General features: G+C 42.3%; 1 protein-coding gene across 2 annotated transcripts in view; it reads left to right on the forward strand.

Moving 5' to 3' along the window:
- Positions 1-3,961: 3,961 nt before the first annotated feature.
- The window catches only part of LOC105430916 (protein-L-histidine N-pros-methyltransferase), a 36,079-nt gene continuing 25,151 nt past the window's right edge, over positions 3,962-14,889 (forward strand). The window contains exon 1 of one of the 2 annotated variants that reach the window (XM_089071653.1): positions 3,962-4,412. In XM_089071653.1, coding sequence (XP_088927779.1) covers positions 4,212-4,412 — 201 coding nt within the window. In that variant the 5' untranslated portion in view covers positions 3,962-4,211. The remainder of the gene's footprint in view (positions 4,413-14,889) is intronic. The other variant, XM_089071652.1, reaches the window with a different exon arrangement.

Raw genomic sequence — 14,889 nt, forward strand, 5'->3', positions numbered from 1 at the left:
CGCCGCCGCCGCCGCCGCCGCCGCCGCCGCCGTCGCCGTCACCGTCGTGGAGCCGTTCATCGTCCGACTCTCTCCATCGCGCTCGTGTGCACACGTGCGTCGGTAATTATTATTACAAAGGATAAGAAGAACGAGCACCATGGTATAGTGCGGCGAGAGAAACAGCGGGGATCGACGCGAGTGGATCTCTTTTCGATGAAACCCCCTTTCCTTATTATATAATCATTTCCCGCGGACTCGTTGAACGCGGAACGGATATTGATGAAAAGAAGGCGCACTCACGCGCGAAAGGAGAGATTCGAAAGATCATCTTCCAATCTGAGGTATTTGCGCGGTATTTACGTTTAATTGATTCCGAGAGACGATCGCCGTCGAAGAGATACGAATGCCGGGAATAATATCGCTGCTGTGTTTGTAAGAGAATTCCTATATCGTGAGAGAATTAACTCGTTAGATAAGAGTTCATTATAAATATCGTTGGGAGAGGAAGAGATCGCGGGAAAACAGAAAACAAGATTCATTAATCCGCGCGTGTTTCGAGATAAGGAACGCGACGTGTGAGCGCACACTTTCCAGCAATTCCATGATTATTATCGCGAATTAACATAGCCGGACATCAAAGGCCACCTTGTACAAGCGCGTACAAGATAAGTCGACACGTCTCCATCAAGAAAGTCAGCCTCGATAGGCGATCATCTCGTGAGAATGCGGTCCAAGTATGCGGCCGTTTCCGTTTAAATACCGAATTATCGTCGTCCCTCTCCGCTATCGTTATCCTCGCATAATTAAATTATTTCCCGAAGCCCGCCTAGAATTTAACTCGTTTTACCGCTTTCGGAGTATCACCCCGGCGTTATGCGCACTCATACGCGCGAGTCTCGACCGCGTAATTACAGGCAAGATAACTCAGCGTGCGTGTACACACGGACACACGCATCCACCTTAATAACGGCTTGCACCTTCGCGTCGAGATTAATTAGCGTTTTCCACGCGCGTATACCGTTAATTATGCCCGCGTTTGGAGAAGAAAAAAAAAAAGAAAAAGAAACCCGAAGAAGTGTTCTCATTATCTTAAACATGGGTTTTCGGTAAAATCTAGGGTTCGCCCGAATAAATGGGACAAGACGCGTTTTGTTTTCACGAGACTTCCTCGACACCCACTTCCTCCTCCCGTCTCTTCCCCCGTTCTCTTCTCCCCCGTTATTTTTCTGCTCGCCGGCGCTTGCAGAACGATAAATTTTCAACGCTGAGGAAAGACTTTAGATGCCTGAGGGGCACGTTTTGCGCCGCTTTGTCCTTTCGACTCCTCTTTGCCTCCCTCGTCTTGCATTCCTTCCCCTGACTCTCCGTCTCTTTTCTTCCACCTCTTACCTATCTTCTCTTTCCCGTCTTTCTTTCTTGACGTACTTGCATTGGTCTCCCTCGCTCGCTCTTTTCATTTCTTTCTCTCTCGCTCTCGCCTTCATATTCGTCGCACTCGCTTTTGCGTCTCTCTCTCTCTCTCTCTCTCTCTCTCTCTCTCTCTCTCTCTCTGCTTCTCTGCAAATTTACAATGCCCTCGCTTGTAATAAGCGGTTGCGCGCTTCGTTCACGATTATGAGCTCACTTCAGGTACCGAGGGGACTTATCGAGTTAAGGCCCTTCCGTAGCGCCGGGCGTACGTAGGAGATGTTTGCGATGTCTCAAAATGGGACAGAGAGCTCAGCACTTTGACTTGCTAATGCGATTTGTATTTTACACGCTCGAGGAATCCCCGTATCCACGGACGAGCGCCGTCCGCGCTCGAAATTAAGACTCGCTGCTCATTTCAAAGTTATTCCGGCGCTTTCGCGCAATTAATCTTTCGCGATACCGGAGGTGCTTGAATTCCTGATTCGTCTCGTGTACGTAGGGAGCCTCTTGGGGGAAGGGAGAAGATTAGGGAATCGAGAGGAATGTGTCGCCGTGAGGCGACCGCACGCAATGCTTTTCGCAAGGCCACGTGCGCGACCACGTTGTTTAGGCGTGGAACGTCAGGCATAGCCCAAACAAATTCACGACGAGGTCAGAAGCGGTGCGATTTAACTCAGGCTTAAAAGCTCGCGTTGTATCCGTGGATATGTTTACTAATTGCATATACGGGCGGCGAATATTTCTGTGAGCATCATTCATCAAGATTAATTTTACGTATCGATTGATTCAATCCTCTTAATCGGTGAAAGTTTTACTGATTAAAGTAGTCACAGAAATTTCACCAAGAACGAGTACATCATCAAAGTATGTATTTTTATTCGTACTCTACTCTTCCGTATTATACCTAATTGACTCAAGATTTCACTGTGGTAATAAGTAAGATGTGTCTTTTAAAGCTTTTTATGTTTTGCTATCAGAAGTCTTCGTATCTATCGAATAAAATTTTATATTTTAAATTCACATTCAACTTTAAACTTTCGATTTTTTTTATTTTCAAAGCTATCGTTTTCAGCAGTCTATTATATATATTTATTAAAATCATATATAAAAATATTTATAAAATATTTTTTTAAATCCATTACTGAGAATATATACAAAAATATTTATATACAAAACATTTATTAAATCCATTACTGAATATTTCTTTCAATAAGATTTTATTAAATACAAGATATAATTATAACTTCTCATTAATTCCATTTAACTCGGTTGATTTTACTCAGCTGATGAAAAAATAAACTTCATTTTCCTCCTGCTTATTTGTTTAATAGTCATTTACTTTTAATTACTTTTCAAAAAATAACAAGTAAATTTATAGTCATCGAAAAATATTCAGCGATATATAATATATTATTAATAATAATAAATTTTAATTGAAATGCAAAAAACATTCTAATTAAAATTCAGCCCAATTAAAAAACACTTTAAAAGATCGTTTTTCTAAAAAGGAATTGTGATAAGTTCCAGGTTAAAAGAGTTATTATTTAAAAGTGCCCACAATATTCCTATACGGATTATTTAGTAATTATATTACAACGAAGGCAATGTAATAAATCATTCTAATCGCAATGTACGGTACGAAGTCGAGGTGAAACAACTTTGCAATATCGCTATGAGACGCTGGCTCACAAAGAAGCGGACGTCTTTCCGGCGTATCATCGTCAAATTTAAGAAAGCCATTACGCACCCCGCCGAGCTTTCTCTCCTCGACACGCGTTGCACGGCACCGCGGCGAGGAATCAGGGAATGTGCGGGTGCGCGGGTGGCAGGGTGTCAGCGGCGGTGAAAAATTCGCCAATTAAAAAAATCTCATTTCTCCGTGGTAACGAGGGGTGGCGTGCAATTAACGTCAGAGGCGAAAATGATTTATGGCAGGCGGGGGTGGGGGAGGATGCGCGGCCCGTGGGCGGCGTGGTCGAGCTTATCATAAATTAATGAATTATCAGCGCGCGCGCGCGCGAAAGAGAAAAACGAAAAGAGAAGAAACGAGAGGGAGGAGGAAAAAGGGCGAATCGCGCGCGATGCGTCAATGTGGCGTCTAAAATATTCATCCGGGCGCGCACCGGTGCGCACCGAGCACTCTCTCCCTGCGCCATATTTATCCCGCCTAAAAGTTTCATGACCCCCCCCCATGGTTCCTCCATCTCTTCCTTCAAAAGACAGAGACACGTTGCGCGTTAAAAGATACGTAGGGAGAAGTGGAGATTATGAATTCCGCGATGGATGCCGAGATCGCAGCGTCAAAATTTTCGCATTTTCAAAGACATCATTAGCTTCGACATCGAAAGAAATTTATAAGAATAATACCTTTTACGTCCGTCCATGAGAACATCTGCGTCTTTAATTCTGACTCGCAATTTTTTTTTCTCGCTGGTGAAAATCCCACAGCTGAGCAAGGAAAACGCGCTCGCGATTCGCACTGATGACGTCACGCGAACGAGTGATCGATCGCCGCGCGCTCGGTCGGTGAATTGTCGGCGGTCTCGGGAAGCTTCGGGCGCGCGCCGCTCGCGTCGCGCGGCGCGACCGTCGCAATATGGCCACGTGCTGAACGTGCGGTCGGTGTTTACGCGACGCGGCAAGGCGCCCGATTTACGGCCGTGTCCCGTGTAATCGCGACCCGTCGCGCCGATTCGGCGGCGGTCGTGCACGCGACGGGTGATTAACGCGGCGTGCCAGGAGTCGCGGGCGAATGACGCGATGAGTCGAGTAGTGGACGAGTGACTGACGTGTCGGACGGAGCACGATTGATAGGAGGTATGGCGGGCGCGGACGAGGCCCAGGAGGTCGTCAGGTGCGCCTACGGCTGTCAGGACACCACCTGCAACGCCAGCAACGTCAGCGGCGACGGGGCCGCCGGTCGCTCCGTACGAAGCTACCGGCCACATGGCAGCCTTGCCAGGGTGCTCTACGACAAGCGAAAAGCGGACGAGTGGCTGGCGGCATACGACAAGCGCAAGGTCAGTGCACGATGCTCGATTACTTGTCATTACTTGTCATCTCCGTTTTCCTCGCGGATACCGGAGGCACGGGAAAATTCCTCTTTTCCCTTGGCCGTTTGTCGAGGAAAAGACGCGATTTGCGTGTTGTCGCGCAACACAATGCTGCGTAAACAGATTCCGTTGTGACCTTTGTCTCGAGATGAGCGTGCGCCTTCGTCCCGCGCTCCGCTCTGACAACCTCTCGCTATGTTTACCGCGTCTCACCGCGCGCCACGCGTCTCTTTCTCATATGTCGCCGCCTGGGGGGATCACCCCTCAGTAGTCTCTGTACTGTACAGCTACCAGATGAATTATGAGACTTTCTAATATCTAAATGTCTGAGGAAAAAATAAAATTAAAAACAATGAAAATGCATATGGAAGTGATGTGACCTGATTTTTCGTGAAATGATAAAAAATATAGAAGGAAGTAGCTTACGTTAAACATAAATTAATAAATCTTTGGAACTTATTATATTTTGTGATATAATTAATTATTGATATTGAACTTAATCGTATAAAATTAAAGTTTTTATATTTTTATATTTGATTTTAAATAGAATAATTTTGAATAAAATATTTTCTTTACTTCAAAACATCATTGTTGGCTTGCTTTACGAGCACATATTTGATCGAGTATGACTGGAACTTGTTAAGAAAATCTTGCTTGGATCAATCTCGAATTATAAACAAGGAGCTTGCATTTCGAGGACTATTAATTAATGTTACGACAAATCATACATTTTATTCGTAGATATTTCTTTTTATTCTTCGTAATTACGTGACAGCGTAGAATTTAACGCGCAATTATATCGGTGCTTCGTCTTGCACTCACATGCCTAAGTTCTCTGTCGATTACCCCTAATTTATGCGGCCGTAAATTAATTACGATTTCCCAGAAACCTCCCACCGTCAATTTTACGACAGCCCGCGGGCATCTCCCGGGCGCTAACAAAGATTTTTTTTTTTTCCAAGAAACGAGGTTCTGAAATCTCCGCGAGCCCTGGACTCTCGCGCGCGGGCCACCGGGGGTAATTGGGTGGCCGGGGGGAGGAAACCGGCGGTGCATGGGGGCACGGGCACCGGCGAAGGGGAAGGGCAGTAATAATTAGTACAATTACCGCACAAGGCCAACCACTGACTACCCCCCCACTCGGATAACCGTCGAGACGTAGAGCTGCTCAAGAGTCAAGACTGCGCTCGGTAATTACGGGATAATTACGTCCTCGATATTCTTGAAACATCCTCGGGGCGCTTCAGGCACCGTCCACGTATCGGGTCCTCTCCGCGCTTTCCTATCCTATTTATAATTACGGTGACGAGAGAAGTTCACGTCGATTTAACTCGCGGCGATCACGATCGTGGCGATCTCCGTGACGTACGAAGCGAAAAACGCGTAAATCTCGAATCTGGGATATGGCTGTAATAGAAGGAATGAACATGGGAAACTGTTTTGCCGACTTTTCAAACGTTACTGAAAGCCATAAGTGTTTCCCCAGGATTTTTTTCGGATGGGATTATCAATTCTGTTAATACCTAAATAGCAACTTTTTGCGTTAATGAATTGCTTTTTTGAATATTTTAGAGCTTAAAATATCTCCTTGTTTCTGATTTGAATGAAAAAGATATTTTAAGAAGTTTTAAATAAATTATAATTTTCATTTTAACTTTAATTTCTTTTTTAAATTTCAAAAGAGGGAGTTGAAGCCAATCCTTTCTTCCCTAATTCCTGCATATGTCCATGCTGAAAGCTATAATCAACGACACACCTTGGAGTAAGATATTAGTCATAAAATATTTTGCATGTTTTCTAATATTAAATATTAAAAGTGATATCTTAAATGTTTTATTTTTAAGATGAATAATAAAAACTTGTTTTTATTCATTTTTATAACACAGTGTAAGGATTAAAAATTAGACATATTTGTAGACTATCAGAAAATGCGTTCTACTGTCTTTATTTATGGAAAATTAAATAATAAATAATTATTACAATTATATATATATTGACAGAAAATGTAAACTTATTCGTTTACTAAAAATTTTCAATGTCAAATACACTTACGTGTGAGCGCACAATTTATCTATTTTTCACAATCGTTATCTAATCGACTCGATTGCTTGAACACTTATAACTTGTTTGATATTGGTATTGCATTGGTAACATTCTTCACTATAATAAGTAAAATTATAAATGTAATTTTATTTAATGGATTTTAAAGTTTTCACATAATTAGAATAATCTACAATAATATATAATAATACTAAAATTTAAAAATATTTTTAATCATTTAGAATGAGTTAATAAAAATAAAAATTTATAAAAATTTATTATAAATTTATATTATAAAATATTTTTTATTTATATCCAGACGGTGTATAACATAGTGCAGTAAACTGTCATGCAAAAACACAGAATTCCTGCGAGTAATTTGCATAAATATCATTAATATTATCTGTTAATATGTCATTATCGATGCGTGGAAAAAAACATTTGCTATCGTTTTGATAATATTTTTTTATTTTTCTCAAGTTAACGATATTTAGCTTTAAGACTGATGACCTCGTTTTTAAACCTATATAGCATTTATATCTTTTCATGTTGTATTTCTTTCGTAGTGAATCATTTTGATTCAATATCGTATATAATTTTTAATATTTCAAAAATCTTTTTCTATATTCTTTATATTACAAATTATAGTACAAATTTTTAAATTTTTTCAAAATCTTTTCTTGCATCTTTTCTCATCAAATCCTTTTAAAATTTTTCAGGAAGCATGAAATATTAGAAAAGCTGCGAAACGATTAAATGCATATACAATCTCGAAATCTATTAAAAAAAAACGTAATAAAATGCGCAGAATAGACTGAAATTTGAATATTAGCTTTTCGGAGTAAAAATCGATAAATCTACTTTCGAGAGAAGCTATCGAAAAATCTTATCTCGGAGCGCTAATTTCAAGTTTCGCTCTTTGACAGTAATTCTTGAAAATTTTCTTATCCACGAGGAATTTCTCTCTTCAAGAGAACCACTCTTAAATTCTGCCTTCTCTACGAAACCGTCCGCAATCTCACTCCGCGAGAGTGACTCTCGAGTTACATATGAAGTTACGGTCGAAATTACATTTTTAGATCAAGCTCATCTTCCGCTCGGAGTCGGACAATCCGGTCGCGTCTCTCATCCGTCAAGAAGAGCGAGAAAAAAAAAGGAGCGGGTATAAGAAAACAAGAGGAGCTTTTATCTTTGCGAGCATCCGTCCTCCCGCACTCTTCTCTCCCCCCGGCCCCATTTCCCGCTACCTCGCGAGACGCAGAGCGAATCGATCTCGACTCCGACGACTGCGGCGCGTACTCGGGCAGGTGCTCACGGTAGAAGGGAAGAATCCCATTCGGTCGCGTGAAACGAGAAATTTGAATTTCGAGCGGTGGCAGGGGATGGAAGGGCAACGCAGGGCAGGGAAGGGAAAGAGGGTGAGTTGCCCCGCGAGGTTTCCCCCCTCCCCCTTCCCATTCCCCACGAAATCGACGCGAGACATCACTTCGCGTCCCCGTTCGCCATCGTCGTCGACGTCGTTCGGGAAATGTCGTGCTCTAATATCCTCCAGCAAAGTCTAAAAACTTTGCTCCCAACCCGGACGTAGCGGTGTTGATGCGGCGGCCCCGCTTCGATGTTTTAAGCTTTTAAAAAGGGCTCACGACAACGTCCGCGCATCACGGTGGATCAGGGACGAGAGAGAGAGGCGAGGAAGAAAGAGGGAGAGAAGGTTGCGCGGGGCGCTGCTTTGAAATATTAAGTGACTGATGGATGAGGCTTCTGAGGGGAGGAAAGAGGCGAGGGACCAGGGAGAAAGACGCACACGAGACAAGTATATCTCGTCGTCGTTGCTGTTCTCGTTTACCCCTCGTCCGTTGTATCTACCCTTCCATCCTGCACCCGACCCTTGTTTCGTCCCTTTCTTTTTTTCTCGCGCCCTTCCAAGCGTGCGTTCTATTTCCTAGGAATCTTAAGTATGTCGTACATGATCATCGCGATCAATGTTTCTGAATTGTCAATGCGCGGATGCGTAATTTCGCGGAGTAACATCCCTTCGTGCAATTCGCAGCATTCGTATACGATATTCAATAAGGATGAAAAGGAAAAAAGAATCAATTTTCAAATGAAAAAAAATAATAATAACGAAACCGATTAATGTTTATCACGTTATAAGATTATTTAATATTATTATTTTAATATTATTTTATTTTATTCATGATCTGCACGAAAAAATGACTTCAGAATGATGTCTCGTATTTGTAACGTCGTTATTTTTATTACCTCCTATTCCGTAGTAAGGTCTGTCTTTTGGTAGAGCAATCGATTTTCTCGACATCATAATTTTTTTATCAATCAATTGCCATTGCAGCGTCGAATTACTGACATCAGTAATCCGAAACACTTGTTATCAAATCAAAAGCCGCATAACCTCGGGCGAATTTATGGCACACGTGTTACGCTACACTTGCGTCGACGCTCGAACGCGCTAGAAGAAGACTCGGGCGCTTCGCGAAAGTATTCACATGGAAACACGAAACGATCTGTTACGATATGATTACAATTTGCGTAACATTTTATAAACTCGGCCGATGCTCACGTCGTCGTCGTCGTCGTCGTCGTATCCTATCGTACGCTATCGATCTCGCGGTAAATACCGACGTTAAAGCGAGCCTATCGACGCGCGATCGTTTACGCACCGCACGCATGATCGCCGCTAAACGGCGACGCAAATAACACCTCGACGTCCTCCGTCCCTATGATATTCATTACGCGGCTTATTCGCGGGACATCAAAAAAAAAAAAAAAAAAAAGAAAGAAAGAAAAAGAAGAGAAAACCGCCGCGCGACAAGATGCGCTATCGTGACGGGTTAGAGAGACGTGACATGATTGTTTGGGGAACCGAGAAGTGGAGGATGATACACCTCGCGCGCGTTTATGACCGGGAGTCTCTTTCTCTCTCGTGTGACGCTCCATCCTTCTTGTCCGCCCGCCCGTCTTGGCCAACTTGGTCATCGTGAAGGAGGATCTCGACGGAGGATCCGCGATAAGTCCGGATGGCCGGCGGATCTCCACTTATCGTGCCGCATAATCGCACGTGGCTCACGCGAGACCGCGCCCGCGGACCGGTTACATCAGAAAACTGATTTCTGCGGATGCGCGTACGCTCGACTTCCCGACATTGCGAGGATGCGACCTAATGAGAAGTCCTCAAGTTCCACGTAGAAGTAATCGAGTTCTAGTTAGTTCGGGAAGAGACGATGCGGAAGAGTTTTTCTTCCCCCCTTTTTTTTTTTTTAATTGGCACTTATTAATATTCAACGAACTGATTTCTGCGGACGTGCATGTTTGACTTCTTAACATTGCGAGGATGAAACCTAATTAAAAGTCCTCGGTAATCGAGTTCTGTTAGAAGAGTTTTTTCTTCTTCCTTTTTTTTTTTTTTAAATTGGCAATGGCGTTTGTTAATATTCAACTCACGAGTGCGAGCTGTTCAGTCACTTCACGCCACAGTCACGAGCACTTTTGCCGCGAGTAACGTTAGAGATTCCTGGCAAACAGGACTTTGACTGACAAATGAGATCGCACGTATGAAAGAAGTAGTACCGGTTCCCCGGGTGGAAATGATATCTCTGTAGCGAAGCAACGCGCCCGGAAGATACGCTTTATGCGTCGCCGAAATTTCGCGCGAAGCTGAAATCCGGATTTTAAGACGCTGACTTTAAAAATAGCGGCGAACGGGTCTTTACGAGACTGGCGGAGATGAGAGAGATCTTGTTAGTCCCATTTTCTCGGATTTTTTTTTATTTCGCCTTATCTTTTATTCTTACGAGAGCAATTTTTCATAGATGTGACTGTTGAAACAGCGTAGTGGATAAAAAAATTGGATGAAAAATACACAGAAGATGTGCGAATCTATTTAATATATTCGACAGAAAAATTGGCCCGAATAATAATTTAGAGATATCTTTGCATAAACATAGCAGTCGCTTTCATCGGTATTTATGAATATAGAAAACTACTACCTTAAATTTTTTGTAAAATTAAGAGATTAAGAGAAACATATTTGCGTTATTATTTACCGCGATCATTGTCGCTCTAAAGGTGTTTACCAGATCCGCATTAGCGTTTCTCTTCAGCACAAACGAACTGATATTCTAGGCGCGGCTGGCTTCGTTAGCCAATTGTCGATCTCGATGAAAACTCCTCACGGTTAGTTACTCCGCCGTTGCTTTCTCAATCAAGACACTCGAGCAACGCTCCCTTCGTGTGATTTTTGCGAAAGGGGTACGACTTGCTTCGCGCTTTTGCCGCTTCTTTAGTTTTCCGCCGACTGCTTTTCGTCGAAGCACTCTCGTAGACTTTACCTCGGGCGTCCAATGAAATTTCGCAAATCGACCTCTTGATGTAGAAATCCTCACGTTATCTTTCAGTGCCCTTCTAAAGCTCTAATGAATTCTTTTATTCATTAGATTATAAAAAAAAAAATTAAGATGAAATTTTTTTTTATCATATATAATCAGGAATTAATGTTGTGTTACAAAATAACATTTAATATGCATTTTTGTTAATGCTTTTCCAAATCATTTTCATTCGAAATAATTCAATGCTGCGCAATGCTTTCTAATGTACGAGCATTCAGCGACCTTTCGTTTCGAACATAAATTCTAATTCCGCTTCCCGAGCGATCGAACTCCCTTTGTGCACGAAATCTCGTCGCGTGCCCTCGTCACGGAGAGAAGGAAAGCTTTTTCACCGGAGAAAAAAAATCTGGAGGCTGGAGCTCTCACTCCTCTCCCACGAAGAGGACGGCGCCGACATAACGCCTGTCGGACTCCGACGCTGCCCTGGCAGCAATAATATAATGGCGCGGGAAGAGAATGTGCGTTTGACTCGCGATCCAACACGCCTCAGGAATCCGAGAAGCCCCGCGTAACCGAGCGGCCAAACATCCCCAGTATTCCATGCGGAAAGCATAAACCGCCCGACGACGTTGTTTATCGTTCGCAGTTCGCGCCGGGTTTACGCGTGCTTCGCTCAATTTTCTCTCGGACAAGAGAGAGAGAGAGAGAGAGAGAGAGAGAGATCTGGAGCAAAAGAAAGGAAACAAAGCGCGAGCGATCCTGGACCAATGACAATTCGTCGAGTACAATAATGCAAAAGAAACTAGCTACATTGATTTAAGTTGTCAAAAATTTCGCATCATTTTTCGCAATGATAACATTCATTAAAGCGTTAACTAATTCTTCTTAACTAATTTTAAAATAAAAAGTTAGGCTTAACTTTAAAGATGCTTAATATGGAAATTGAGAATAAATAATTGACTCGGTATTTGCCCAAAATTACTTTGTTACTTATTCAAGTAGAAAAGAAACAAAATTCTCTTTAAAATTTGAAATTTTAATTGCCTCAGAAAAAGAGACAAGACTCGAATTAGCCGCTGCAATGTGCAAAGGCACGAAAATAATTCGATAAACGCAATCAATAAAATATCAATAAAATAAACACATGTCGCGAAAATAGAGTTCGATCGTTGAAATGATGATAGCCAACGTCATGGGTTACACTTTCACGTTTACATTTTACAAGCTTTCCCATGCAGTATTCCGCGCCGACATAAAGCGACGCATAACCATCTCGGACGAAGTGCGCCTTCAAACATAACTCCGCGATGATCAACAAACTCCATTCGCAGATCTCAAATCATAGAGCGAGACTGCATTCTCGCCATTGTTACAGGGCGAACAACATAATCGCGTAAACACCGTCCAGTTATGTTACATTTGAGAATTGTATAAAATTGCTCCTTCCACTCTCGCATTTTTATATAATGATGCATTCTTCGATACTATTTCGCAATATTTCTTCTTCTCCATCGAGCTTTTTGATACGAGATAAAGGACAATGGATTTCTAAAGGTTTTCAATGGCAATTTCTTTTCGAAAGACTCATGGAAAGAACAGTTTTGAAGTATCTAAAAATTTGGCCAGATATAGTTCTAAAAATAATTTTGTTGTGATCGTCAAAATAATTATATGGAACGGAATTTAAATTAGTTACTAATTTTAAAAAGATCAGGAAAAATTTGGGGAATTAGGAGGAAAATCTGCTTTTTCTGATATTTAAATTATTTAATCGGGAGTTTGAATTATTAACGATAACAATGGATCCACTCTAAACTTAGAGCATATTAATTTTATGACTAAGCCAATATTCAATATTGAAAACAATGATTTCGTGTTAGTCATGTAACTTTGTTTAATAAAGATGGATATTTATTTTAAAAATTTTATAAAAGTTGAATTTTGTACCGGTTATTTTTTTTTTGTTTATAAATAAAGTTTGAAAATTTTATGTAAAATATAAAATATTTATTTTTAAGAAACATTCATATTCCTTACATATTCCTTTAAAGTTTTTTAAATTATTGAAATTTGAGTAATTCTTAATTTTATGATTTATGAATTTCTATGAATGGAAAATGTCAAGACACAATAAATATATATTTATTTATAAAATACATATAAAAATATTTTCATTTTAGAATTTTTAATATTTTAATTGCCTTGAAAATCAGAAAATTCTCAGGGAGAATTTTCTCTCTTTTTTCTCGAATTTCTCGAGTAAATATCTTGTTTTTTCGGGATCGGAAATTAATCGTAAGCACTAAAACTGAAAAAGCAGAGAAATTTATGCGAGATCCTAAATTCATACTTCGTTTAAATCGACGTGGATACGCCGGTACGTATCTCGCGAGGATCTCGAGGTCGAGGGCGTCAGATCTCTCGGCCGTTATTTCGCCCGTTCGTCGCGGTGAACGCGCGACGTTGATTTAGATGGCTGCGATTTCCGAGTCGGCTACTTGTTGTCGGTTGCCGAGAGGCGCGATTGGTGCGTGGCTACACGTCTACACGGAAGGCACAGAAGTAGTAGTCGATTGTCTCTCATTCCCCGTCTGCGTTTCCCCGCCGTGTCTCGAGTCCTTCCTTCCCTCGCTGCACAGAAAGTCGCCACTAATGACACGAAGAGGAATGCCGTCCGGCAGCGCGCGCGACCACGTCGGTAGCCATTTGTAATGCCCCGGGGAAAAAGTCGAATCAAAGTGTGATGACGTGGGGTGAGCGCGTCGGGCTACCTGCAATTAGCGACACACGCTGGTAGCCATAATTAAAATTGCACGCGCGGCGAACCCCTTTGCCTTTGTCGCTAAGGCGTTCACTTACGCACTTTGCACGCCACGACTTCTTTGTCTCGATATTATCTCTCGTGATAACGACGGTACATCTTACATTAGGAGGAGCAAAATAGGTGCATCGGAAACTCGATCGAACATAAAGATAACTGTATGTATATTTCAGATAACTCTTATTTGATCACTTAAAATAATCGTTATCTCACGATCCCTAAATCTACTCCGAACGAGCGAAGAATTACAAATTCCGTAATAACACGTTCTACATTTTAATTCACGAGTGTAGTGCAAAATATTCTATTCGATTAAATTACAGAAAGATCGGCGGACGTTACGTGCGCACTTCCTTAACAAACTCACGTCTGGAAATAAAATTATGGTGAATGGGAGCTGCAAAAGTGCAATTACAAGTCAGATTACGTTCACTTATGTTAAATTTTGCGATTCACCGTGCATTACGTGAAAATATTTTGAATCATCCAAAAAGGTTCCATCCTTGAAAGATGTAGAATGTAAAAGGGGGGGCTCGTTCGAAACACGATTACTCATCCGGCATCGATCTCGAGAGCGCGTTTTGCGAAAGTTCGACATTCTCATACCGTAAGTAACCTGAGGTGTTATATCGCGGGTCTTATCGAATGCCGTGCAAGCTGGCTCGGCCCTCGAACAAGAAACGCGACGATCCGTCGCGCCTCCGCCCGGTGGACGATGACAAAGTTGATCGGTGGGACTTCGGTGAGGCCGACCGAGTTAATGCGGCACCGCCGCGGCGAGAAGAGCGGACTGTTTTAATTAGAGAATCTAATTGATGGCCGGCTACGCAGCCGCGGCAACCGAGCGATCCATAAACGACTTCTTAGGGCCGCGCACCTGGGCACCACGGTGTTAATTACTCTCCTTCTGTGGCGAAGTCCTTCCATCTCCTGGCTTTTTTTCCCCCCGTTGGTTCCTTCATCCTTTTTCGTCGCTCTCGAGACTACCGGAGTGCCGCGCGAGAGCGGGATGGAGAAGGAGACAAATTTACGATGGGAAGAAGCGAGAGGAGGAGAGATAATCGGGAGAGAATGAAAGACAGAGCGAGTGGGAAAAGGACGGAAGGGATGAAGGGTGGGGAAAAAAAAAGAGGAAAAGAAGAGGAGTGAGACGGAGGGAGACGCGGCGAGAGAAAATGAGGGAGCGGGAGGGGAGCGGAATGAGCAACAAGTGTCCCCCGTCGCGAGGCGCAAAAGCATT

This window comes from Pogonomyrmex barbatus, unplaced genomic scaffold (assembly GCF_055798465.1).
Source record: "Pogonomyrmex barbatus isolate J1 unplaced genomic scaffold, ASM5579846v1 scaffold12, whole genome shotgun sequence".
Taxonomy (NCBI): domain Eukaryota; kingdom Metazoa; phylum Arthropoda; class Insecta; order Hymenoptera; family Formicidae; genus Pogonomyrmex; species Pogonomyrmex barbatus.